Below are 24478 nucleotides of genomic sequence, written 5' to 3'. Positions count from 1 at the left end.
AGGGTCCCTCAAAGACCAAGACAGAGGGCAATGCTAGACGGACACAGGCAGTTAACCGAGGAGTGCCGTGGATAAGACACTGTGCATCATGCATGGGCTTGTACTGTATAAAGGAGTTTCTACTTCATTTTATAGGCTAGCATTCTTAACCTTGCTTGATGATAAGAATCACTGGGGTCATTTTTTTTTTTAACATACCACATTTTATTTATTCATTCATCTGTTGATGGGCACCTTGGCTAGAATTTTAACAATGTTTCACATTTAAGTAATTGATGACATTTTACATTTATTTTTGTGTAGAATCCATCAGTATGACTTGGAATTGATCTTTTTTATTATTTATTTATTCTAATTTGTTATACATGACAGCAGAATGCAATTCATTTCATATTACACATATAGAGCACAATTTTCCAAGTCACTGATTGTACACAAAGTATTTTCACACCATTTGTGTCTTTATACATGTACTTAGGGTAATGATGTCTAACTCATTCCATCATCATTCCTACCCCTTTGCCCCTTCCCTTCCCCTCCCTCCCCTTTTACCTATCTAAAATTCCTCCATTCCTCCCATGCTTCATTGCCATTATGAGTCAGCATCCTTGTATGAAAGAGAACTTCTGGCCTTCGGTTTTTTGGGCTTGGTTTACTTCACTTAGCATTATATTCTCCAACTCCATCCCTTTACCTGCAAATGCCACGATTTTATTCTCTTTTAATGCTGAGTAATGTTTCATTGTGTATATATACCAAAGTTTCCCTATCCATTCATCTACTGAAGGGCATCTGGGTTGGTTCCACAGTTTAGCTATTGTGAATTGTTCTGCTATAAACATTGATGTCGCTGTGTCCCTATAGTATGCTGTTTTTAAGTCCTTTGGGTATAAGCTGAGGAGTGGGATAGCTGGGTCAAATGGTGGTTCCATTCCAAATGTTTCAAGGAATCTCCATACTGCTTTCCAGATTGGCTGCACCAATTTGCAATTCCACCAGCAATGTATGAGTGTGCCTTTCCCCCCACATCCTCACCAACACTTATTGCTCTTTGTATTCTTGATAGCTGCTATTCTGACTGGAATGAGATGAAATCTTAGAGTAGTTTTGATTTGCATTTCTCTAATTACTAGATATTGAACATTTTTTCATATGTTTGTTGATTGATGATATATCCTCTTCTGAGAAGTGTCTCTTCAGTTTTGGGGCCCATTTATTGATTGGGATGCTTTTTTTTTTTTTTTTTTTTTTTTTTTGGTGCTAAGGTTTTTGAGTGCTTTATATATCCTAGAGATTAGTGCTCTATCTGATGTGCTTGTGGTAAAGATTTGCTCCCATTCTTTAGGCTCTCTATTCACCTCACTGATTGTTTCTTTGGCTGAGAAGAAGCTTTTTAGTTTGAATCCATCCCATTTATTGATTCTTGGTTTTAATTCTTGCACCATAGAGAGTCTTATTAAGGAAGTTGGGGCCTAATCTGACATGATGGAGATTTGGGCCTACTTTTTCTTCCATTAGGTGCAAGGTCACTGGGGCCGTTGTTAACATGCAGGTTCCCCAGCATCTGCCAGGGGATTCTGGTTGTTTAGACTGGGATAGAATCTAGTGTGGAATATGCAGTTGAGGGGAATCTTACCTCTAGGCAGGTTAGGGAATCTGCACTAGTGCTTTAAGCCATGGAAAGCTTTTGAAGGATTCCTCTGGTGGTTGCTTGGATCGTGGATCTGTGGGCCCAGACTAGACAGGGAAAAGGCAGAGTGCTTTGTAGTTGCATAAACTTAAAATGATAAGAGGAAAAAATTTGGCAGTAGCAATGAAGAGACATTAGGACATCAAATAAGAAGTCTTTGCTAATTGGGCAAGGGAGAGCTTTAGAATAAACCCAGAGGTCTTCTCAATAAGTTTGTATGGGCTGGTGCCCATGGCTGACAAAGGGACCATGAAAGGGAAGATTTTTTTTTTTTAACCTGATAGGCATTATAGCTAGTACAGAGAGATTCTCAAATTCCTTTGGTTTTTGGTGCCTTTAGGTTAAAAAAAAATAATCATCTAACAGTTTTTCTTTTAATGTAGTTGGGTGCAGCAATTTAAAATAAGCATCTTTGCCTTAAAAACTTCAAGCATCAGATGTTCCTATAAGCCAAGACAAGTGTTCTTGTCCTCTTCAGAGTAAATTCTGAGATCACCTTTGACCTTATCCTAAATGCTTGGGACCAGAAGGGTTTCAGATTTTGGATTTTGTTTTTCAGATTTTTGGAATATTTTCATGTACTTTATTCTGAAACAGTTCTCAAAGCATTTCAGATTGTGGATTTTCAGATTTGAGATGCTCAACTTGTAGGTAGCGAGCTGTAGCAATTATTTTTTCAAATAATGATATTTTCTGAAGAAACGTACTTTGCCCTGTAGATGCCAAGTTGTGTCTGACCCTGTGTCCCTCTTCCCCATTCCATGTTGACTGGTCACTTGCTGTGTGTCTTGCGTGCAGTTTATAAATCAAGCCGCTGTCTTCCCGTGACTGGAACATCCTGATGGCCCCTCAACATGCCCTTCACCCTCTTACCCTCTGCCGCTACATCAGGGCCCTTGTGTTTGTGTTCTGTCCCCTGCGTTCTGTAGTAATTTCCTCTCCTCTCATTGCCTCCTCCGCTCTCCCCAAGCTTTGGGAGTCTCCCTGACTTTGTGTCTTCTACATCTTGTTTGGTGTTCTACTATTCCCAGATTTGTCCTCTGAAGGCACTCACATGGTCTGGTCTATAGCAGGAAATGGGAATTTGGTAGATTTGCTCAGGATAAGGATTGCCTCTGGCTTCAGTAGGAGGTTGGATGACATCCTAAGCCTGGCTGTTTCTTCGGGTGTAGACAGCAGAATTTCCAAGATGAAGCCATGGGGCTCTTGTTCAAGGACAGACCTCAGCCTCAGGTGCCACACAACAGTCACTGGTGGAGAGCTCTGAGATAGGCCAGTCTGAAAGGGCTCACCCTGAGGGCATGGCATGGGCACTTCACACCAGAGAGCATGAGATTGGCATTGTTTGCAGGAATGATGTTGCCTTAGAATTTTTTGCATGGTTTTTGATGGTGTTTCAGTCCAGTTCTGCAACTTGTAGATTCAGAACCTTTTTAACATTTGGAGTAAAACTAATCTCCATATTTTTAAAGAAGAACCCTTCATAAACTGTGAAAATGCTAATAACAGAAGCTATTTACAAAGGCTGTCTCCTGCAATTTAATCAATATTTCATTCTAACCCCACATAGCACATTTTCACAAGCCAAATTGTTATTTGATTTAAGATTATGTAAGTCAGTTTTCAATGTGGTAAATGGACAAAGCGAATGAAAAATTCCCTAACCGTGTTTTGGGGGAAAATTAGACCAAAATTTATCATCTGACTGTTTGACCCCAAAATGTGAAAGGAAATTTAATAATTAGATCTGAAGTGAAAACCACAGGGAATTAATACTTCAAGTTTCAGTGGAAGAAATTAACTAAATAATTCCCTTTTCTCTGGAGACGTGGAAGAGATAATTAGGAATGAGACTTACTAAACATTTAGAGCTACTGCTTAATTAAGCAAGCACACATCATGGTGTTTAGTGTCAACAGGTCCAGACTCTCAAACAAACTGACAATCGGAGTGTAATTTAAACACCACTTAGAATCATTCGTCATTGTGCAGACCCTCAAGCCCACTGGTCTTGGAAGATGTTAGATTAAAAACTGAAACTCAAACATATATGAAATTTCAGTTTATGACACTGTCATCATTGTGTGTTGCCTAAAGAGATGGAAGGGTGGAGATTTTCACCCGTACCCTCCTGGATGCCCACCTTATAATCCAGAGGGTGAGGGGTGTGTACATATGAGTATACGTTTTCTTCTTCTGTGCATGCTCCCCTGTGCCACAGCTTGTACACAGAAGGGGCACCATAACAAGCTTTTGGATGAAAGAATGAGTGAGTGGTTTAAACTCCACGGTATAATGCCCCATTAAACTGTCAACATGGAGTGAAAAGCCTGCTGTATATTGAGGGGGCCAGTTAATAAACTCTCATTTTAACATTTCAATATTCCTAACTACAATTTGGACACATCGAGATGAACTTTGCATTCTGAAATTGGCTTCCTTTCAAAATGCTAACTTTTTTTTTTCCAACTGCCTTGTCATCATGGGAAGTATACTTAAGATCTATTTTTTTTTCCTTTGCTTTGCTTTGTTTGCTAGAGTTTATGTTAGACAGAGTGCAATAGGAAAGAGTGGGTTAAACTAGACAAAATTGGAGCCTTACTGTTCTCATCAGCTGCTTCACGCAGGTCACTCAGAGTTCTTACTGACATACATGGCTTTGTCTGAGCCCCAAGAGAGACTGCCTTTGACCTGGGTCTTGGAGAGTCAAGGGAGAAAGGAAGTAATACGCAAACTTCTGAGAGCAGAAACAGAAGGTCTCTGTGTCTCTGGGGTGACAGTTGCCTCCCCTGAGAATGCTGATCCGGTTATAAATAGTAGGGACACAGCTACAGTTTAACAGTTTTAACATCCTGTCCTTGAATGAGAAGGGACAGTGAACTGAGTAGATTAACTTGTGAATTTGGAGCAAAGGTGTTGATTCATTTTTCTTTCACTCAAGCACCTTTTCTTATTTGGTATCCCCCTACTCTTCGATCGCCTTACATTTTTCTCTCTCACTGATCTGTGTAAGATGCTGCCTAAGGAAACTGAGGCAAGATGTTCTCCCTCTGAGTGAAAATTAGCAAGGCCCACATGCTGAGGACCAGGGCCCTCTGCTTAAGGATTACTGCTTTCCTCCTGGAGGAAACTAAACACTCACAGGCCATAAAATAATCAGAAAGGTCATAAAGCATGCAACTCGAGGCCAAAATAGTGGCCTGGCTTTCAGTAGGTCCCCATAGCTCCTGGGGCTCCAGGTACAGGAAGCTATGCTGGGTAGGATGGGGCCTCTTTTCCCAGCCTTCCAGAATATAGCAATGTCTTTGTCCTGCCTCCAGATTCTCTTTGAATGACCTTGACCCACTAATATGATACCACAAACATACCACACATAATTCATCCATTTTTTTGTTGTTATTGTTTTTTGTTGTTGTTGTTATTAAACTAGAATGAGATGAAATCTCATTCTGTTGCCCAGGTTGGCCCTGAACTCCCAGGCTCAAGCCATCCTTTTATCGAAGCCTCCTGAGTAGATGGTTCTGTGGGTATGTGCCACCGTGCCTGGCTTCCTTCCTTCATTCAATGTAGCTATAACTCAAACTAAGAGCCAAGAAGTTGTTGTTATTATTATTATTATTGTATTGTATTATTATTATTGTATTATTGGTGTTATTATTATTATTATTTCTCTCTCTTCTCTCTCTCTCTCTCTCTCTCTCTCTCTTTCATGGTGCTGGGGATCAATCCCAGGGCTTTGCACATGGTAGGAAATGCTGTACCACTGAGCCATGACCCCAGCCCCAGTAGCTTTTTCTGCACATTATATTCTTCTACACTGGTGCATGTTATTTAAAGGCCCCTCTGGAGTCCTTCATGAACACAACCTTTTGTGAGAGGTTTACTCCTTATGTTTTGTTGTTCCTCTTGCTTCCCTGGGTTGAATTGTTAAGTTTTGAGTTCTAGACTTTGCCTGGGACTGGACAGGAGATGGAGGCCTGGGTCTGGTTCCTCATGACTGAATATCCTATCCCACGTCTCCTTGGACTTTGTTCCCATCTCTCTTCCAGGAGTGCCTAAGGCAGGGAGCCTGGAGCCTCAGAATCTCCTGGGAGATGTCCCCCTAATCAGAAGGATTCCAGAGTTCACTAGACACTTAGGGATGCGACCTGGGAATCTTCATTCTAACAAGAGCCAGACTTTGCCCACTAAGTATCACAAATCATGGCCTTAGGGTACCAAATGATGGCACTCCCTTTAGAATCAAGAGCTATAGAATCTGAGAGAAAACTTCAGCTCTGGTTGACGAGCAGGAGAAACCAAAATGCCTAAGCCAGTCTCCCCACCTTGGGGCCAGTGTTTGCTCATCCTTGCTGTTGCTCCCCAGGATCTTCTTTTCTCTCTCCAAGCCTGGGTCCTCTTTACTCTCCTGTCAAATTCTGCATGCCAGAATGCTTTCTATGTCAGGATGTCTCTTACTTTGGATGTCACCTACAGATTTCCAGTCAAACTTTTTTTTGTTTTTTAATTGTAGGATTTTTGTTGAAGGAATTGGGGGCACAGTTGAACAGAAGGGATCTTTCCTAGGGTCTCTAAAAATCTTTTCCATGGATGACTGGGGTTCATCCAAATTACAGGTATCACATCCTCAGGGCTGTGAAGGCATCAGAGACCCCTGATGCCCTAAGGACATTGCCACCTGTCTTGGTGTGAACTCACAGCTCCAGCCAGTGAAATGCCCTCCCCAGGGAAGTTGTGGCTTTTTTTCCAAGTTAGGAATCCAGGTTCTTGGATCTCACTCATTTCGAGCTTGCTTTCCCTATAGGCTCATCAAAGGGGACTTGACTGAGGTTCTTTCTTTGCAACCAGCTTCCTCCAAACATGAGGCTGATACAGTTGGTTTGTCTGGGGAATCTCTGGGCTGCATTCTTCCTGGCTGTTTGATCCTGCGGTCACTTTCAGCCAGTTCTCCCCAGAGGGTCAGTGATGTGATGGATCTTACAACTTGCCACTTATTAGATCTCATCCCATCTACTCTCCTGAGGAGGGCCCTGAAAGGCCTGCTGTTCAGTCATCTAGGTCTTATCTCACATGGAAGGACAGATGGGCTCACTCCACTGGGTGCCAACTCGCAAGGAAAGGAGGAAGCAGTCAGGTGACTCTCGTCACTCTTCTCCACTGTGAGCCCTAAACTGGATGATCAAACAAATCAAAATGCATAGGAGTCAAACAAATTAAAATGCCACTTTATTTCTGATAAAGCTATATTGAGAAAGGTGTTTGATGCTAGGGTAAGTTGGGTTTCCTTCTACTTCTCTGATCGATGGTACCTGTCCGCATCTCCAGGCCCCCAACCTCTACATGGGAGCTAGAATCTTCATTCTCCCCTGTATATCTTAGTGGGAGGCGGACAGGGTCCTTGAATACCTTCCCTTGTTGAGCCCTCTTAATATTGAAAAAGAGAGAGTGGTCACAGTAGGGGTCTCTCTGGAAGGCAGGTCACTCCCAGCAGCTGGGGTATGAGACCTTACCTACAGGGCATGTAACATCTGCCCCCATGCAGCTTTGAGTGGGAGGCCAGTCTCACAGCACAAGGTCAAAGACAGGCCACCTTGAAAAGGGTGCTTAATAAGCTCCTCTTAATTGGAGGGGAGGGGAGCCAAGGTCAGAAGTTCACCTGGATCAGGGATCTTCTGCACCCACTGGAAAAGCAGAGGGTGGTGAGTGGAGGTGGGAAGGGGGAGATCCAGACAGTATCACTGCAGTCATGCTCCCCCTGGGAACAGATAGAAGCCCCAGTCCTGCTTCCCACCATGGAAAGCCCAGCACAAAGGAATGTCTCAGCCACCATCATGACCTTACAGGGCAATCCATTGGTTCAAACGTGAGCTAGACTCAAGGGTTTTCCATTTGGAGGGATTAGGCTGAGAACTCCCTCATCAGGGTGGTTCTGGGGAGGATAGGACTCCAAGGGCTAAGGAAGAACTAGCAATTTGAATATGAAAGGCTGCTCATTACCTTCTGAAATGTCAGTCTGGTGTCCAGCTGGGTCTCAAGGAGAGGGCCAACACACGGAGAGTGGATAGATTCATCATCTCTTGTTTGAAAGGCTGCAGCCTTCTGATAACTAAATCCAATGGAAACTGTTATAAATGATCTGGGACCAAGAGATTCGTATTTTGTTTCAGAACATCTTTGACCAACAGGAATAATATGCAGTTGGAAAATGTTCCCCTTTTTCTTTAGTGTACAAGACATTTTACTTTTATTTTATGATGCTGGGATCTAACCTAGAGCTCTGCACGTGCTAAGCATGAACTCTATCACTGAGTTGTACCCCAGCCCCAAGCAAGATGTTCTCTCCAAGCATGTCAGCCTCTTCCAGCCCCTCTGTCTCTGGGGCCTCTGCCATTCATGCTGACAGAACAAGTTGACCACGGTGAATTTGTATCAGCCACGGAGGGAGGTGCATTAATTGTTCACAGAGGCACAGCCCATCTGCTACAAAGCCCTTGCTCTCTAGCCAAAAGTCCTGTTTCTTACAGTCTGTGGGCTCAGACATATCCTCTGACCATGTATCAAATTCACTTTGAGATAACACAGGATTAACAGCTGAAACAAGATAGTTACAAGGGAAACTTGGGAAAGTTTCTGAAGCTCTGGCAGAGTCCCTGAAAAAGAGTTTGTTTCTTGTACAAACAGATAAGAGTATGACTGATATTGTTTATCTTTAGACACAAAACAAAGTTGTTGCTGTTTCCCATAAAATAACTGTATGGGGGAAAATGAGGAACACTAATTCTTTGCTTAGAGTCCCATTAGTTTAGAATCCCAGTTTGTGAGATTTTTCAACATGTGTCTCCATATATTTATTAGGGAGAACTTGACACCTTATATCAACTAAGGCAAGGAAACTGTAGTTTGGTTAAATTAAGAACCCACTATTTCTGCTACTGAAAGATAAATGAACATGATCTTTGCACCTACCTTGGCTGGGATGGAAGTAGCCCGTTGCAGTGGTAGAGATTTAGCCACAAGGAGAGGAACACTTTCTTGTTGATCATCTGGGCAAATTAAAGATTCCCACTCTAAGGCATAGGGCGATGGCAAAGGACCCTTTGAGGCATGGGAATTGGAGTAGTGAATACAATAGGCAAAAATCCTCTTCTTAGGGCCCTAAGGTCCTTGTGGATAGAGATGGCTGACTAGGTCCTGTGGCTGTTCTAAGCACTTCACTCATGTTAATCCATTTGACCTGCACACATACCTTAACATAGGCACTTAATTTCACCCTAATTTTACAAATGGGGAAACTAAGGTACAAGAAAGTTCGATGACCTGTCCAAGTGGCAATTTGGTATTTCAATCCAGTGTACACGTGAGTGTACCTCACAGACTTTAAAGTGCATGCAATTCACCAAGGGATCTAAGTTAAAAAGTAGATTTGGATTCAGCGGGTCTGGGATGGGGGCTGCAATGCTGCACTTCTGACAAGCAGGTAACCCTGATGCTGTTGATCCATGGGCCACATTTGGAGGGTCAAGTTTCCAGATCGTGATAGAGATGGGTTTATTACACATTTCTGTGTTGACTTCACTAGGTCTTTGTGCAGTTTTCCTTTTCTAGGCTCAGTTGAAAAACCCAGTCATGCTAACTCAAAAAAGGGCAGTGTGGTTTAAGGATACAGAACTCATGGATTGCAAGGATCATGACATGTGGCTATTTACATTTAAATTCATTAAAATTAAGACAATTACAGCCAGGCCTACTGGCATACACCTATAATCCCAGCTCCATAGGGGATCCAGGCAAGAGGATTGCAAGCTTGAGGCCAGCTCTGGCAACTGGAAGTGTTTCTTAATGATAGAATGTTTGCCTAGCATGTGCGGGCCCTGGGTTTAACCCCCAGTATTGCAAAAATTTTTTAAAAACTACAGATTCACTTCCTTAGTCATGCTAGCCACATTTAAGTACTCTGTAGACACATGTGGTCAGTGGCTACTCTATTGGACAGTACAGATACAGAAGGTCTCCACTGTCTCAGAAAGTTCTATTGGACAATAATCTCATTCCTTGATATTGTAAATTTTTGTCTTTTTAATTTTTACCCGTGATGATGCCACTCCTATTCAACCTGTCCAAAATTCTAGGCTCCTTACTGTGATGTTCAGTTTTACTTATAACTCAATTCTGTTTCTGTACCTGTGGAAAGCAGGCACAGTAAATTCAGTGATAACCACCAACAGAAAGAAGACAAAATAACCTCAAAATCAGAGACTCGTTGCTCTGGGGGGGGGGGGGCTGTCTTGCATGGAGAGTGGTGCTTAGAACACTGACCTGGAGTCATTGCACAACTCTAGCCCCTGTATCCGGGAATACACTACATTTCAGAAAGAACTGCATTAAAATGGTGAAATAGTGTTTTAGTCCTTGGACTTCCCACCAGGATATTCTGTATTTAGCAAGTGTATATGACAAATTGGGCTTTTATTGAGTTGCAATTTGGCTTGGTCATTGAATGACTTTTCAACACAACTTATTGCACCTGTCTTGGGCCGGTGTTTTTCAGGTGTTTAGTGTAAGTCATTGTGCCTTTCCTTGCCTCTGAGCTGTGGCCATTAAACTGTGGTTTTTCCAGTGTGAAAATTATTTTATAAATTTAAGTGCTGGGTGTACCCTATAGCATTATTTTTTTATGTTACGGTGTCGGCCAGGACTGTGAGCTACTGTACTTGATTCGTGCTGTTACTTTTGTGTCTTCCAGTGATTTCCCTCAAAGATTCTGAAGATTCATCTTTTGAGAAAAAGAAAGAAACCTGGGCATTTTTTGAAGGTAAATCTGACATATTTATTATAAGTTGCAGCCTCATTTTTAGACAAGAATAAGAACAGATTCTAGTTTCTTAGTTTTGTCATATGGTCACATTGTTTTCTTGGCCTAAACTTACTCAAGAGTGAGAGGAGAAGCCTTGATCATCCCAGTCTATAGGTTTGGAAAAAGTGGAAGATAAAGCACCACCTGCTTAATTTTTGTTTGATTGTTTTGCTTCTAGGTGATTTGAAGGAGGCATCTTCAAGTGATCTAAAAATGAAAAGTAAATTTTATCTCAGGTTGTTAAAGAACTGAGTTTCTAGAAAGAGTTTGAAAACCTAAGTGAGTGGTTTTCCACCCATGTTAGAATCACCAGGGGTTTTTTAAAACACTAATGCCTGGACCACATCGAGATTCTGACTTAGGTAGAACCTGTTAAAAGCTACCCAGATGATCCCAGTTGGGCCTTAGAAGTGGTTTCCAAAACACAGCAGTAGCATCACTTGGAATCTTGTTATAGATGTACATCATCAGGCCATACTCTAGCTTATAGTCAAAACTCTGAGGTGGTACCCAGCATTTGGGTTTTAATAAGCCTTCTGGATGATTTGGACGCATACTCAGGTTTGAGCTTTGGAGCAAGAGTTCTCAACAGGTGGTAATTTTGTCCCTCTGGGGGACATTTCTCAAAATCTAGAGACATTCTGGGTCGTCACAACTGTGGGGGTGCTGACACTGAATGGATAGAGGCCAGAGAAGATATTAAGTAAATAGAAGACAGTCCTAGCATCAAAGAATTGGCCCCAAATGTCAAGAGTACTGAGGCTGCAGAACCCTCCTTTCAAGAAAGAAAAGTATAGAGAAATTATTATCACAAAGTGACTGAGGATTATAACCATGAGCAATGAAAGTACGTACTTTGTAAGTTCTCAGGCAGAGCCTTTGATCGTGGAGGGATTGGCTGATGTTAAAAGAGGTTCAGACTTGGGGAGGATTATGTCTTGCAAAGGCATGGGATTTATTGATGAGGATAACCTAGCCAGAAGATCTAAGAAGAGGCATAAACCCAACTAGTGGGAGGCAGAAGGAGGGTGACCTTATGGTGAGAGCACTTGGATTTGAACCCACTCTTCCAGTAACTAGTGATAAAACAGTGCATGGAGGCAACTTCTGGTCTAGAAAAATAGAAATTTAATTATGAACATCATTTTCAAACCATGAATTTGCAAACTCCTTATCCTAATGGTTTTCTAGAATTTTTTGTTTAGTTTTATAGGCATGCGTATTTCATTGCTTAGATGGAGCTTTACTCCAACAATGATTCTTTGTATCCCCTGAATTTTCTTCTGCACCTTTCAGAAGCTCCTTTTTCTTTATCTGATGACTTTTTTTTTTCTAGTATATTATCCTGTTTCTTCCCTCAGTCTCTCATTCAGGGACTGCTTACTTATGGGCAGAGATGAAAGTGACCTTATTCCCCATAGAGTGAAACAGTAAAAAAAAAATTAAACTTTATCCTTTTTGTTGCAATTTAGTAAAATAGAAGCAGCCTAAATAATTTTTACCCCAAGTGTCTGGAGCTGCCTTGTGACCTGTGATGCATTTCGGTTTTGGAGATGAGGAATGTGACAGGGAAAACCCTGTGTATCATGAGATGCTAAGAATCTTCTGGTGAGGCTCAGGGCTCCACCCCTAAGATTCTGATTATTACATTAGGAATGGATGAAAGAATTTGCACTTTCTCAGGATCTGAGGTGGTTTTGATGCAAGTGGTTTGGAAGACCATGTTTTAAAAATAAGATGTTACCAGGACCAAGACCTCATGCATTTGGAAGGACTGCTGCAGTGTTTAACCTTGCCACACCTTGCAACATAATCAGAATCTCTAAACACTTAGCATAATTAGCAATCATTTGTAATTCATGTATAGCTATAGAATATTAGATTTTCTTCCAACCTAACCCTCTGCATGAAATCTGTAATGCAGTTCGTACTTTCTTCTCAGGAGAGAAAATCAAGTCCCTTTAGAAAGTTAGCACTGATGTCCTATGCATCATGCATGCCTCAGGGCGGCTCTTTACAAGCCTTCATTTCCTATGATTTCAGCAGCAGTAGTAGTAGTAGTAGCAGCAGCAGCAGCAGCAGCAAAGTCCATGTGTTTTGCTTTTTTAACCTGCCACAGTTTGGGAGAGAGGTCAGGGGTGCAGTTGAAACTCCCTGGCTCAGGATCCCAGGCCTTTTGCCCTTTTGTTCCTGGATGGGAGAGCTTCAGTGTGGGTTGTGGACGGATGTCCATCCTCTTGGGGCCTAACTTGGCCTGGCTGTGTGCCTGCTGAACAAAACAAGCATTGATTGTCAGACCTCTTGATGAGATGCTGGAGTGAGTTAAAATCCCTCTGGGCTATCGCTCAGGTATTTTGCCCTGAGCAAGATGGTATTACAGTATGCATTAAAGGAAAAAAAAAAGATGAAGGAGAAGAAGAAGAAGAAATACACAGAGTTTTATTTCCAGAACTGCAATCTCATAGAGTCTTGCATTTGCCCTGAAAATGTAAGCTACTGAATCTGATTTTCTTGATTTAGTGTTAGGGGGAGAGTGGGTTTCTTTGTGCTGAGGAATTCTGGGGCAGTGTGTTTCAAAGTTGTACTGAATATCTCTCCTGGCTTCCCAGGTAATAGGTACCATCCACCTTGCCCACCTTAGTTGGGTGCTGGCACACTGACATGGTTACCCCTGTCTCACCCTCCCTGTGGCACATGCAACCACTGTAGCCTACTGGCTGCACCATCTGTTTAGGAGAGGCCTGGGCATTTTCTTAAAATGGCAGTAGTGTCTTAGGAAGTCCAAAGGCAAAAGATAAAACTGGAAATGAATTCAGGACTATGACCCAAGTTTTGGAATTACTGTGAATTCAGGACTATGACCCAAGTTTTGGAATTACTTGTTATGTTGGAAATTGAATCCAGGGTCTCATGAATGCTGGGCAAGCACTCTACCATTGAACCACACCCCCAGACCTATGTGGCATTTTAAAAGCTGATTACAGAGTTGGTTAAATGCAGATGTTTTGTTAAATTTGAATCTGAAGGTTTAGCTTCAGCTGATGGATAAGTGTTGTTTGGCCAAATCTGAGGTTTGAAACTTTTGAGAGAACATTTATAATTAGAGAGCTTTTTATTTCATAAATAGTTAAAGGACAAGTTGGAAGACAGGGCAACATCAGGCCGACAATCCTGCCTGAGAACTGAGGCACGGTGGTGCTGCTTTGCCCCAGCTGTCACTGGGAAATGTGACCTTGGAATCTTATAACTTTGTGACCCTGGCTTCAATGACTGGTGGGGGGTGGGGGGAGGTTAGCCTTTGTAGTGAACACCAGGGGAGGGCAGTGGTGTCAGTATTTTGAGTAGAATCAGCAAGGCAGTTTGTCTTTATGCAGCAAAAGGAAGGATTGGAACAGAAGAAAAAAAAATTAGAACTTCAGGAGAACCAGTTGCTTCCCAAGCCAGGACACCCCAGGTATTCTGAATTTTTCTCCTTCTGGACAAGTGACAATTTTTAAAGTTCCTATAGCTTCAAGAGCAGAACGAAAAGCAGCTATGACCACCCCAGTGAGTATAGACACCCACATATGGGTGGATGGTGCCTGCTGGCCACCGTCCACAGCCCCTGGGGCCTGTGTGCTTGGCGGAGGAGCTGAGGCTTCTGGACTGGCCGGATGTTTTATGATTCTGTAGCCATGGCTGCCTGTGGAGAGCTAGTGCCTTTGTGGCACACTGAGGTGGCTGCAAGCAATCTGAAACTGTAACTCCGGCCTGGAACCCTTTGCCTCCTGCCTGGGTTGAGTGAGCCCCAGATGTGCACCGTATGCTGCTGTGTGAGAATCGCCAGTGTGATTCTCACCTGCAACCTGCTTCCACCTTATTTCCTACAGTCCCAAATCTAAGGAGAAATGTCAGACAAATAAGCAAGCTCCTGGTCAGGCTGCTCCGCTCCAGTGTCTCAGAAAGGAAGCGTTAGGAAGACAGTTTGTCTCACTGAAAGAAGAAACCTGAAGCCAGTTTGCCCTACCTTTTTGGTCCAGGGGGCTCACATCTCTGGAATTCCTTTGAGGTGGGTGTTGCAACCTCCTGCCTCAGTGCCATCTGGCTCGGCAACGTGACCATGCTATTTACCATACATGGCTCTGCGTTTCTCTTCCTGAAACAGTTTGCTCAATGGTGTATGAATCATGGACTGGCCTTGGGGTCACTGTGCTCTGGCCTGTCCTGAGTCCTAATATCCTGTTGTGAATCCTGGTCTGTGAACTCTGTCCTTCAGTTTGTCATCGAGTGTTTTGTCCATAGTCCAAGTGTCCCATTGCTGAGTTTTGAGTTGTTAAAACGGAGGCCTGAGTCTGTGTCCTGAATGACCACTCCACAGTTCTCCACCCTATTATCTATCAACCTCTCTATGGGAGACACAGGTGCCTCCATAAAAGGGCAGTTTTGATTTTAGTAATAGAAAAGAGCTTTCTTTATATCTGTGTTGAGCACCTCACATCCTAGCAATGCCATAACTTCTAATCTGGCTTCTGTCCCCTATCCCACTGATGTGGCTTTATTCCAGGACTTCCCCAGTAGCCTCTGGGTGGGAAAACCCAGAGGGTGTTTTCCAGTAGCACTTGATGCTATTATGGAGAAATTTCTTATAATGCTTTATAATGCTTCTAGAACTTTCCCTCCAGTTCTCTGTTTCCATAACTGACTCTGGGTTCATTTGTTGGAGACTTTTCCTTTAGTCACCCACCTGTCCAACTCCCTTAATATTAGTGTAGTTTCACCCTTCTCCTGAACTTGTCCTGTGCTGTTTCTACTTAACAGTTGTTCCTCGTCATCAGTGAAGAGTTGGTTCTGAGACTTCCCATCCCTCCCCTCTATTCCAAGGACACCAAAATCCATGGATTCCCAAGTCCCTTATATAAAATGTCATCATATTTCAATATAACCTACATACATCCTACTGTATACTTTAAATCTTTTCTAGATAACTTATAAAACTTAATATACTAGACAAATAGTTGTTGTGCTACAATGTCTAGAAGTATTGACAAGAAAAAAAAAGTCTGAACATGTTCAGTATAGTTGCAATTCTGTTTCTAAAATATTTTTGATACCATCTTAATTGAATCCATGGATATGGAAGCCACAGATATAGGGGGCAGACTGTATTTTATTTTTAGTCCAGACTTCTACATTGCCAGGGGAAAAACCTACTTAAACTAGCTTAAGTAAAAATGCTGACCAGGAGTGGCAAGATGGCATCCCTGGATCGGGTGAAGATACTGGTGTTGGGAGACTCAGGTGAGTGTCTAAACCCATCTCTGGGGCTCCCAACACTTTTCAGTTATCCATTACTCCTTACCCTTCACTGCTGTCCGCCAACTTCCTGGCTTTTCCTTCAGTAGCTGTGTTCCCTTTTGAAGCCTAAAGACTACACTTCGAAGAGGACTTTGCTCCATTCCACGAAGCCTCCTTGTCACTTGGGTGTGGGCTGAGGAGCTCAGGCCCTTCTCTGTGGTTGTGGTTTTCCATGTCTGGCTCCCGAGTGATCCCTGCTTAAGACAATTGCTTTATTTAAAATAGTAATAATAATAACAACAACAACAACTTTTTGTCAATTGCTTTATTGAAAAAAGTGCTGTTGCTAGTATTTTATTGGGAGCCATGTAAGGGTTCAGAAGTTAGGACAGTGCCTTCAAGATATTTTTTAAGTCAGATTTGCACCAAGAATGATACTGGCAAGCACTTTGGTATGTTAACTCATTTAATTCCTATATTAGTCCTTTGACCCCATTTTAGAGGAGGGAAAAGGGAGTCCCAGAGTTGTATTTGCAACTGGTTTGAACCCATGCGCTTAAACACATATAGGCAATGAAATAGTGAGTGGTACATCTATTTCACTCTTAATCCAAAACTGGATTTTCATATTCTCATTGAATCTTAATTGAAAAACCTATTATGTTCTAAATGGTATAAAATAGAGAAATGAAGACAAAGGCCACACTCAGATGTGGCTGGGACTTGACTGCTGAGCCCAACTTAATCCTAGTGTTAAAATACTTCTTTTGACACCCTGGACATTTAAAAACTACTGTTGAAATCTGCACCATTTGCCATAACCCAACCCTGCAGCCTTACTATCTTTCCTACCATAATCTACAACTCTCCTTAAAAACTTGAATAAATGCTAATTGTGTTTAAAAAATGCTGACCAGCACTAAGAAAATATGAGGATCTCATAGACTCCAAGGTAGAGGCTGCACTGGGCCTCCATGGGCCCTGGGCTGGGAAGGAGAGAGTTAAAACAGCCTGAATGTCTAATTCTACCTCCCTCACCCTTCCCTTTCACTGACCATCATCCTGACCTGCATCTCCAGGCTCCCCTGGGAAGCCAACCACCTGCCACCTCTTCTACCTGCCACCCCCAGCACATTGGCCTTTATAGTTTAAGCACTTAACTATCAGCATCTCCATATCCCAAGGGCTTTGCAAAAGTGCGCTCCTGTTGACTTGGCAATTCCACTTCTGGGAACTTAAGCTTACGAGCATAATGTGAGAAATGCATTAAGGCTTAAGAATCATTTGTTATGGGGACAACAGGCAGAAACACTGAGTGGCCAACAGCAAATGATTTGGACATTTTCATTTTCCAAAGTTTTCCAAAGTGGTCGTACCATTTTATATTACCATTGCCCGTGAACCAGTTTATCTGCACCCTTGCCAGTATTTTGTGTTATCTCTATTTTTTCTTCGAACCATTGTGAACAGTGTATGGGATATCTCAATGTGGTTTCATTTTACATTTATTTAATGACCCAGGAAATTGAACATGTTCTCATGTGTTTATTTGCCAGTGTACTTCTCCTTGATGAAATGTCTTTGCATGTTTTATCCATTTTCCTTAAGAGGATTGTCATTCATATTTTACTGTTGAGCTTTAAGAGTCTTTTATATTGTAGATTCTAATCCTCTGTTGGATATGCAGATTGCAACTATTTTCTCCCAGTCTGTAACTTTACTTTTGCTTCTGTATATATGGTTGTTTACAGAACAAGATTTTTCAGTGTTGATGAGTCAGGTTTTCTTTTCTTTTCTTTTTCTTTCTTTCCTTTTTCTTTTTGCAGTGCTGAGGATTGAACTCAGGGCCTCTCGTGCATGCTAGGCATCAGCTTTACCACTGAATTCTACCGTCTACCTTCAACTTTTAGTTATGTGGAGAGTACTTTAGGTGTCAAGTCTAAGAACTCTTTGCCTAGTCTTAGATCCCAAGGATTTTTTTCCTATGTTTTTTCTATAAGTTTTTTAGTTTGCATTTTAATTTTAGGCTTGTGGTTGACTTTGAGTTAATTTTTATATAGCATGAGAGGTTAATTATAATTTTATTTTTTGCTAATTGCTCCAGTGCCATTTATTGAAAGGCTATCCTTCCCCCATTGAATTGTTTTTGCAGTTGTCCAAAATCAATTGAGTATAATTGTGTGGATCTCTTTCTGGGCTCTCTGCTCTGTTTCTTTGGTGTGTGTCCAGGCCTCTACCAATACCACACTTTACCTTGATTACTTTATTGTGGGACTTTTAGAATTCCATTTTTTTAAAACTGATTTTGTGTGTTTTCCCCTGATGACTACCCTGGATGTGTCCTTGCATTTCAGATCTCTACATGTATGCCGTCCTTGTGTGCTGTGTGGGGATCCTCAGCGTTCTGCTCTTCACTCTGGTCATTGTCTGGCAGTCTGTGTTTCACAAGAGGAAATCCAGAGGTAAGAAACAGATAAGATCATGTCTGGAACAGGCGGATACTCTGCCCACAAATAGGCACAAGATGCTGGGCAAAGTATCACCTTGGTAGAAAAATCATCCCGAGTCAGGATTATTTACCTATGACTGGTAAGCAAAGTAAGTGAGATGTGTTTCCCTTAGTCACTGCTAAAATAAACTGTGGTCACTGCTGATGTGACTTAAATTCCCCTTTTCCTCAAATCCCTCCTCCTCCATTTCTGAGATCCCTAACTGCTCTCATATCATTCTCCTGGAAGAGGCTGTGTCATGGATGAGCCTGGGGTTGCATTAGGACTCTGCCTCTCAAGACTGAGTTTTTGGACACATTCCTAGATTATTTCTGAACGTGAGTTTCCTCGTTCATGACAGTGACTTGACAAGCCCTTTCTTGGATAGATAGTTCTTATGAGGGTTCACCTAGTAGACAGGTAGGACTTGCCTAGTCTCCCCATCTTTCTTTTCCTGTCCAACCTGAGTGTCCTTTCCTGCTAGCTTTCTTGTTCAACCCGTGACTGTTCTCTGAGTGTTCCCCACTCCTACCTCTTTCTCCCCCGAGAATTTCTAAAACAGCCAGGGAATGCTCACTCTCAGAATGAGCCATGGTAAAAGCTGGGCTCTCAGATTCCAGTTCCAAACACATTTCTTTACTTAGCATCCGAGAACGTTCCCTGTCTTCCTCATCTGAGACATGGGAGTGTACCGGGTCTCATGGGCTTGTTCTAAGTCACAAAAGAAAAAGAGAAGAGAAGAAAGAGAGATGCTTGACATTTGTTTATAATTATACATAATTATCACTATTCATCCAGGTCATGGCTCTAGAAAGAGCCATGTTGTTAGGGCGTGTGGAGGAGACCCTCACACAGAAAAACTTACAGAGGGAACACTCCCCCAGAGGTGTAGGCAAAGCTGAGGAGACACACCCAGGGACCAGCATCCATAGGAAGCTATTTCTACCCTAGACCTCAAGAGGAAAGGGAAGGAGTTGTTCCAGGATTGTGTGAAAGCTGCTGCTGTCGGGATGTGTCATCCACAGGGGCCTTAGGAAGGGGACTCAACCACAAGCCAGCAGTAGGAGAAGGCCAGGGTGGTGCATTTCTTAGCCTTTCTTCTCCCCTGTTGGACTCTCTGGCTGCTGTGTCCCCATGGTGTGGCCAAGCATAAGGACAAGGGAGGGATCTCCAATGAGAAGGTCAGCCCCAGAGGCTGAGCAAGGATGCGTGGGGATTGCGGAGACAGCAGAGAACACCCATACAGTCTGCTCCCAATCATGGCATGAGGGCTGCAGCCCTGATCTCTCTCCTCTGGTGTTGGTACCCTTGACACCAGTTTTGTATGTGGCTATGTGTTGTCCTCCAAAGCCACCCTCCTTCATGGTGTCTGCCACCATATGAGTGGCACCTGAGCATTTCTCTTGTTTTTAACCCTTGACTGCTCCCCTGAGCTCATGACACATGTGGTGCATGGGCGTTGGCGTTTACATCTCTTCCAGAGGACACAGTTAAGGCAGGGGCCATGCACATGACCCGTTCTCCTTGGAATTTGGCCCATGACAGATGCACAACAAATGATGGACAAATGGGTTTGTTTCCCAGATGCTCTGCTCTCAACTGTTGGAATTTGGAAGCCACATAAGTTCTCAAGCCAGCTGTGTTCTAAGGGAGCTCTGCTAGGGCTTGGATATAATAAAGCCTGACTTGTCCTAAGTTCCAGGCCCTGTGGGGCCTGAAGCAGGGCCAGGGAAATAAAGCAAGACATTCAGGATTCTCATGCAGAGAATTGGGATCCCAGCTGCCGTGACCTCTAGCCCCAGGGTGGGCTCCACACAGCCTTGTTTGCACCTGTGCAGAACATCTAAAAGCCCTACTCAGCTGTTTGGAGTGTTATCTGACCACCTGCCATGGTCTGGGCACCCGACTTGACTCCTCCATGCCCTGTGTGACAGCCTGCATGGCTCCCATGTGACAGAGAGGACAGCCACGGAGGTTGATAAAGTCCTGACACAGGAATGGTGGCCCGTTCCTGTGATGAGGCCCAGACCCATCCTCAACCCAAGCCTTCCACATTTTTATTCAAGAAAACCTCAGCTCTCTGGAGGCTGACCATTGCTAAGGAATTTTCCTTTGGCCTTCCATTGCAATTGTTGCTGAACTTCTTTTCAAACAGCTCCACTTGGCTCCTGCAGCTCCTGGCAGCTTGACTTCGGCCTGATATGAACCCTTGTCAGCGGCCTCAGGCTGGTACTCTGTAGCCCAGGCAGGGCAGGTTCTGCTGGCCAAGGGCCTCTGAGCCTCGCACACCCAACTGCATTGTGGACCAAAGGCAGAGAGCTATGCATTGTAGGCCTGGGTATGCCCTTTAACTGGACCCAGGAACCTTAGAGCAGCAGTTAACCTTCCTGAGTAGACCAGGTACCTGCTCAAAGCCAGACTTTAATGTCTGGAGCAGGCCTGAGAACCTGAATTTCTTTTTAAAAGCATTTTGGTTGGCGCATTATAATTATCATGATAGTGGGATTCATTGTGACATATTTGTATGTGCTCCTTTTCTAACCAGCATTGCTTACAGCCTTACAGCCAGGTCTTCTTAACTCAAGCTCACTCAGCACCCTTTTACAACAAATATTTTTTCATGGTCCCGCAACTATTTTTAAATGAACTTTGGTCCACAATGCAGTTGGGTGTGCGAGACTCAGAGGCCCTCCATGAAATCTGGGCTGGGCTGTTCTATTGGAGCTGGGATCCTTAATATAATTTAATGCTCTACAATCAAAGGAAAATTCAGAGGAAAGTAATTTATAATACAGCAAAACGAATTTTAGTATTGTACCCATTCTTTTGATAAGTTTGAATTTCAGAGAAGATAGTAAACCTTTATATTTGACCCTTGAAATAAAGTTTACATAAACTATGTGAGTATGTATGAAGACTCCATATGCATGTGACAGGGACAAGTATTGATAGACACAGATATGCCTTCAAATCTAGGAGTGGTACTGCTCGTAAAACTCCAAGTGTTAGTAAGTTTTCAAATAAAAAATGTACTCTTAACTTGGTTCTCACACCCTTGAAATAATCATCATATATTAAAATGAAGCAGAAAAATATAGACCTTATGTTTTCATGTAAAACAGCCTTAGATCCCAGGCTCTCATGAAGAGTTTTGTTTTTTCTTTTTGTGAATGTCAGGAAGGTTATTTGCAGTCAAGCAGGACAAATATTCATTTGTAAACTGTCCTGTATATTGCCGGATATCCTGAATCCCTGCCTTCTACCTACCAATTTTCAAGTGTTATCTCCCATGAATGAAATAATCAGAAATTTCAGATTACCTCTGGGGATGGACTATTCTCCCCAAAATCATGTCCACTGAGCAGATTCCTCATAGGTCTGGTGCTCTGTCCACTGAGCTGGAAGAAGCAAGACCTCTAGGAATCCGGGGACAGGTCCTGCCAAGGGACTCATAGTGCCAGAAGGACTGTCTTTAGTGGGTCTGCTTCTGTTCTATTGCTGTTTCTGGGGGGTAAGTATTTTATCAAATCCCCATTTCCATGCAGAGCAATGGTGAATTTCCCCAGTATAGTTCAGAATCCCAAACCCATCCTACTTGGATACAAACCCTGACCTTTCCCCCACAGGAGCTCAGCAGACACTACTCTCCCACAGCCCTGTTATGCTGCAGGTGGGTTGGAGAGCATTAATTTGCCTATAAGGTACTCAGGAGAGCAGAACCAGGCTCAGAGTCAGTGGTACTCCAAAGGCAGGTGGGCAGTGAGGACCACTACCATTGGAAGCTCCCCAGTGTCCAATGAGACCTGGGTTGTAGGACTCTAGGAAGAGTTCTTGATATTTAATAACAGAAATGATGTGATGGGACACAGAGAATCTGATGAACATGGTCTTGTTTTAAGTTGGTCACAGACATCTCTTCTGAATCTGGAGATGTGACTAAGAGCAGTTGCATTTCCTGTCATTAAGTGGACTCTCACCCAGAGATCACACACAGGGAATCCTAAAATGTTTGAGGTACCTACTGCTTGTAGAAAAAAATCACCCCAAAAGCAGTGGTCCAAAGCAAAGTTTATTTCTGAAATCTGGGCTGGGCTCTATTAGGCTGTTCTATTGGAGCTGGGATCCTTAATATCTGGAATTTGCCCCAGATTGAGATCCAGGGTGGAGCCTCAGCCCTGGGGATCCATCTAAGAGAGAAGGGCTAGAGGGGACAAAGGACTTTGTGACATCTCTCTCTTCCTGTGGTCTCACCAGCACAGTATCCAAAGCCCCCTGCTTGATAACTCTAGTCTCCAAGAATGTGCCTCAACTGTCACTCTCACATTCTAATGGTTAAAGCAAGTCCCCAGGGTAGCCTTGTCTCAGGGCCAGAGAAGAGTGGCAAGGAATTTGTGATCATTTCTAAACAACTGTTCAAAGCAAATTGCATTGCTCTCTTTCCCCACTACCCAACTAGAACAAGGGAAGGCTTTCACCCCTGCCTTGGGGCAGAGGAAAGGTGCAGCCCAATCACTAGAGGTGGCTGGGACATAATCATGACCTCAATGAGACCTGAGGACTGTGGTACCAGGCTATTTCCCTGGTAACCAGTTGGGTCCTGAGGAGCAGGGAAGGGTCAAGTGGGGGTGGGGAGGGCTGTGAGTCCAACACTGCAGGTTCCAGCCAGTGTCAGAGTAAGAGCAGGGACAAGCACATCCAAGAGGTCAGCCCAGGAGGTTGCTTCTGTAGTGGGTCTCTCACTGGGGGCAGTCAAATATTTGAGGACCAGTCCATGCATGAACAAAGGATCCTCAGAAATGACATTACTAAAGAACAGTGTGACCCTTACAACTCAAATAGAGCCAATTCTCATACTTAACACACCACATTATAACAAACTTGCATCATTTTGATCCAAACTAGAAATACACTTTAAGGGCTGTTTTAAGGAGGGCTGAGTCTTGATGGTGTCTAGGTTTTTCATGTGGAGGTGTGTTGGCTGAGCCTCCACATTTTGCCCGTAAGTAGGAAAGCCAGCCTCTCCTGCCTGATGAGGGCTGCAAAGCATCTAGTTTTCTAGGCTGCTCCCACCCTGAACAGAAGAGCTGAGGCCAGTACCTATTCTTTGGTTCCTGTAGCAATATCTGTGTAGACAGAAGACATTAGAGTAGCTGGCCCCATTCCTGATGTGAGCCCTCAAGGGACTCTGAGATAAATAAGCCCATCCCAAAAGCCAGGGGCCCACGGGACAGCCCTCTTGGTTCTCAGCCTTTCTGCTGCTCTGCCCTCACCCCGGCCTGTGCTGCTTCCTTTCCTAAGCTTCAGCCTTCCCGTTAGCTCATCTGGAGTTAATTGCACCCATGTGTTGCTGGACAAGCACAAACATGTTTTCCACTTCCTCTCCTAAGTAGTAAATCTCCATGCCTGCTTTTTGTTAATGCCAGCAGTGCCCAGAATCTCATCCCAGGGCTATTGAAGCAGAGTCACCTGGAAAACACCAATCTTGGTGGCCCACAGCTGAGCCCCGAAATATTCCAGTGGTTCCTAACTTTCATGGCTCAAAATTCAATCTTGATTTGCTGCCTTGGGATGACCCCAACAATCCCTCAGCCTTCCATGTCTGAGTTTTTAGAAGTACAGTCTTTAAGGCACACAGGAACCAAGTGGAGAAGAGGGATAGCCCACACTTTTTAATTGTACTCATCAGTGTGAGCTCTGGTTGTTTAGACTGGACTCCCCCAAGGCTTGTTAAATCCCCTTCCTCCCCTGCCTGTAAGCTGTAGCTTCTCTGGCTCCTGCTGTGGATAAGTTGAAGGCCTGTTGTCTTTTCTTCCAGAGATACAAGAAAGAGGGGGCTGGGGCCCATGTCCCACTGACAGCCAGACAGGGGGATGGGAGGGAGATGCAAAGGACAGAATTGGATGGCTGGGGATGGTAGGGAACTGGAGGATGACCCCAGGCCTAGAGGAAGCTGAAGGATCATCTGCCTAGAACCAGAGGTACCTGTATAACCCTCTTTTCTTTCAATGTAAGGCAGAAGGCTTTTCTGGCTCTCTCATTTGGCCCACTGACTCCAACAAAAGAGAGGCCATCTTTCCTATGTGGGTCTCAAGAGCTTTCCCAGGAGTCCTGTAAAAAGAATCCTGGACTTAGAGCTTAGATCTGAGTTCCTTTATTTACAAAGCAGATATT

The 24478-nt window shown here is 43.4% G+C and overlaps 1 protein-coding gene and 1 long non-coding RNA gene across 2 annotated transcripts in view; one reads left to right on the top strand and one right to left on the bottom strand.

Moving 5' to 3' along the window:
• Positions 1-24478, top strand: part of Vstm4 (V-set and transmembrane domain containing 4) — a 100424-nt gene that overhangs the window by 21653 nt on the left and 54293 nt on the right. Inside the window, exons 3-4 of the mRNA XM_046446717.2 lie at positions 10434-10502; positions 18173-18280. Coding sequence (XP_046302673.1) covers positions 10434-10502; positions 18173-18280 — 177 coding nt within the window. The remainder of the gene's footprint in view (positions 1-10433; positions 10503-18172; positions 18281-24478) is intronic.
• Positions 1266-14742, bottom strand: LOC124094121 (uncharacterized). Its single transcript, XR_009226972.1, has 5 exons — positions 14551-14742; positions 10618-12813; positions 8657-8785; positions 7688-7796; positions 1266-6861 (listed from the first exon to the last, which is right to left on the bottom strand). It is a non-coding gene; the product is annotated as an uncharacterized LOC124094121 (long non-coding RNA).

This window comes from Marmota monax, unplaced genomic scaffold, assembly GCF_021218885.2.
Source record: "Marmota monax isolate L192 unplaced genomic scaffold, Marmota_monax_Labrador192_F-V1.1 WCK01_AAM20220418_F8-fsc00207, whole genome shotgun sequence".
Classification (NCBI taxonomy): Eukaryota; Metazoa; Chordata; class Mammalia; order Rodentia; family Sciuridae; genus Marmota; species Marmota monax.
This window is presented reverse-complemented; position numbering and strand designations above follow the sequence as displayed.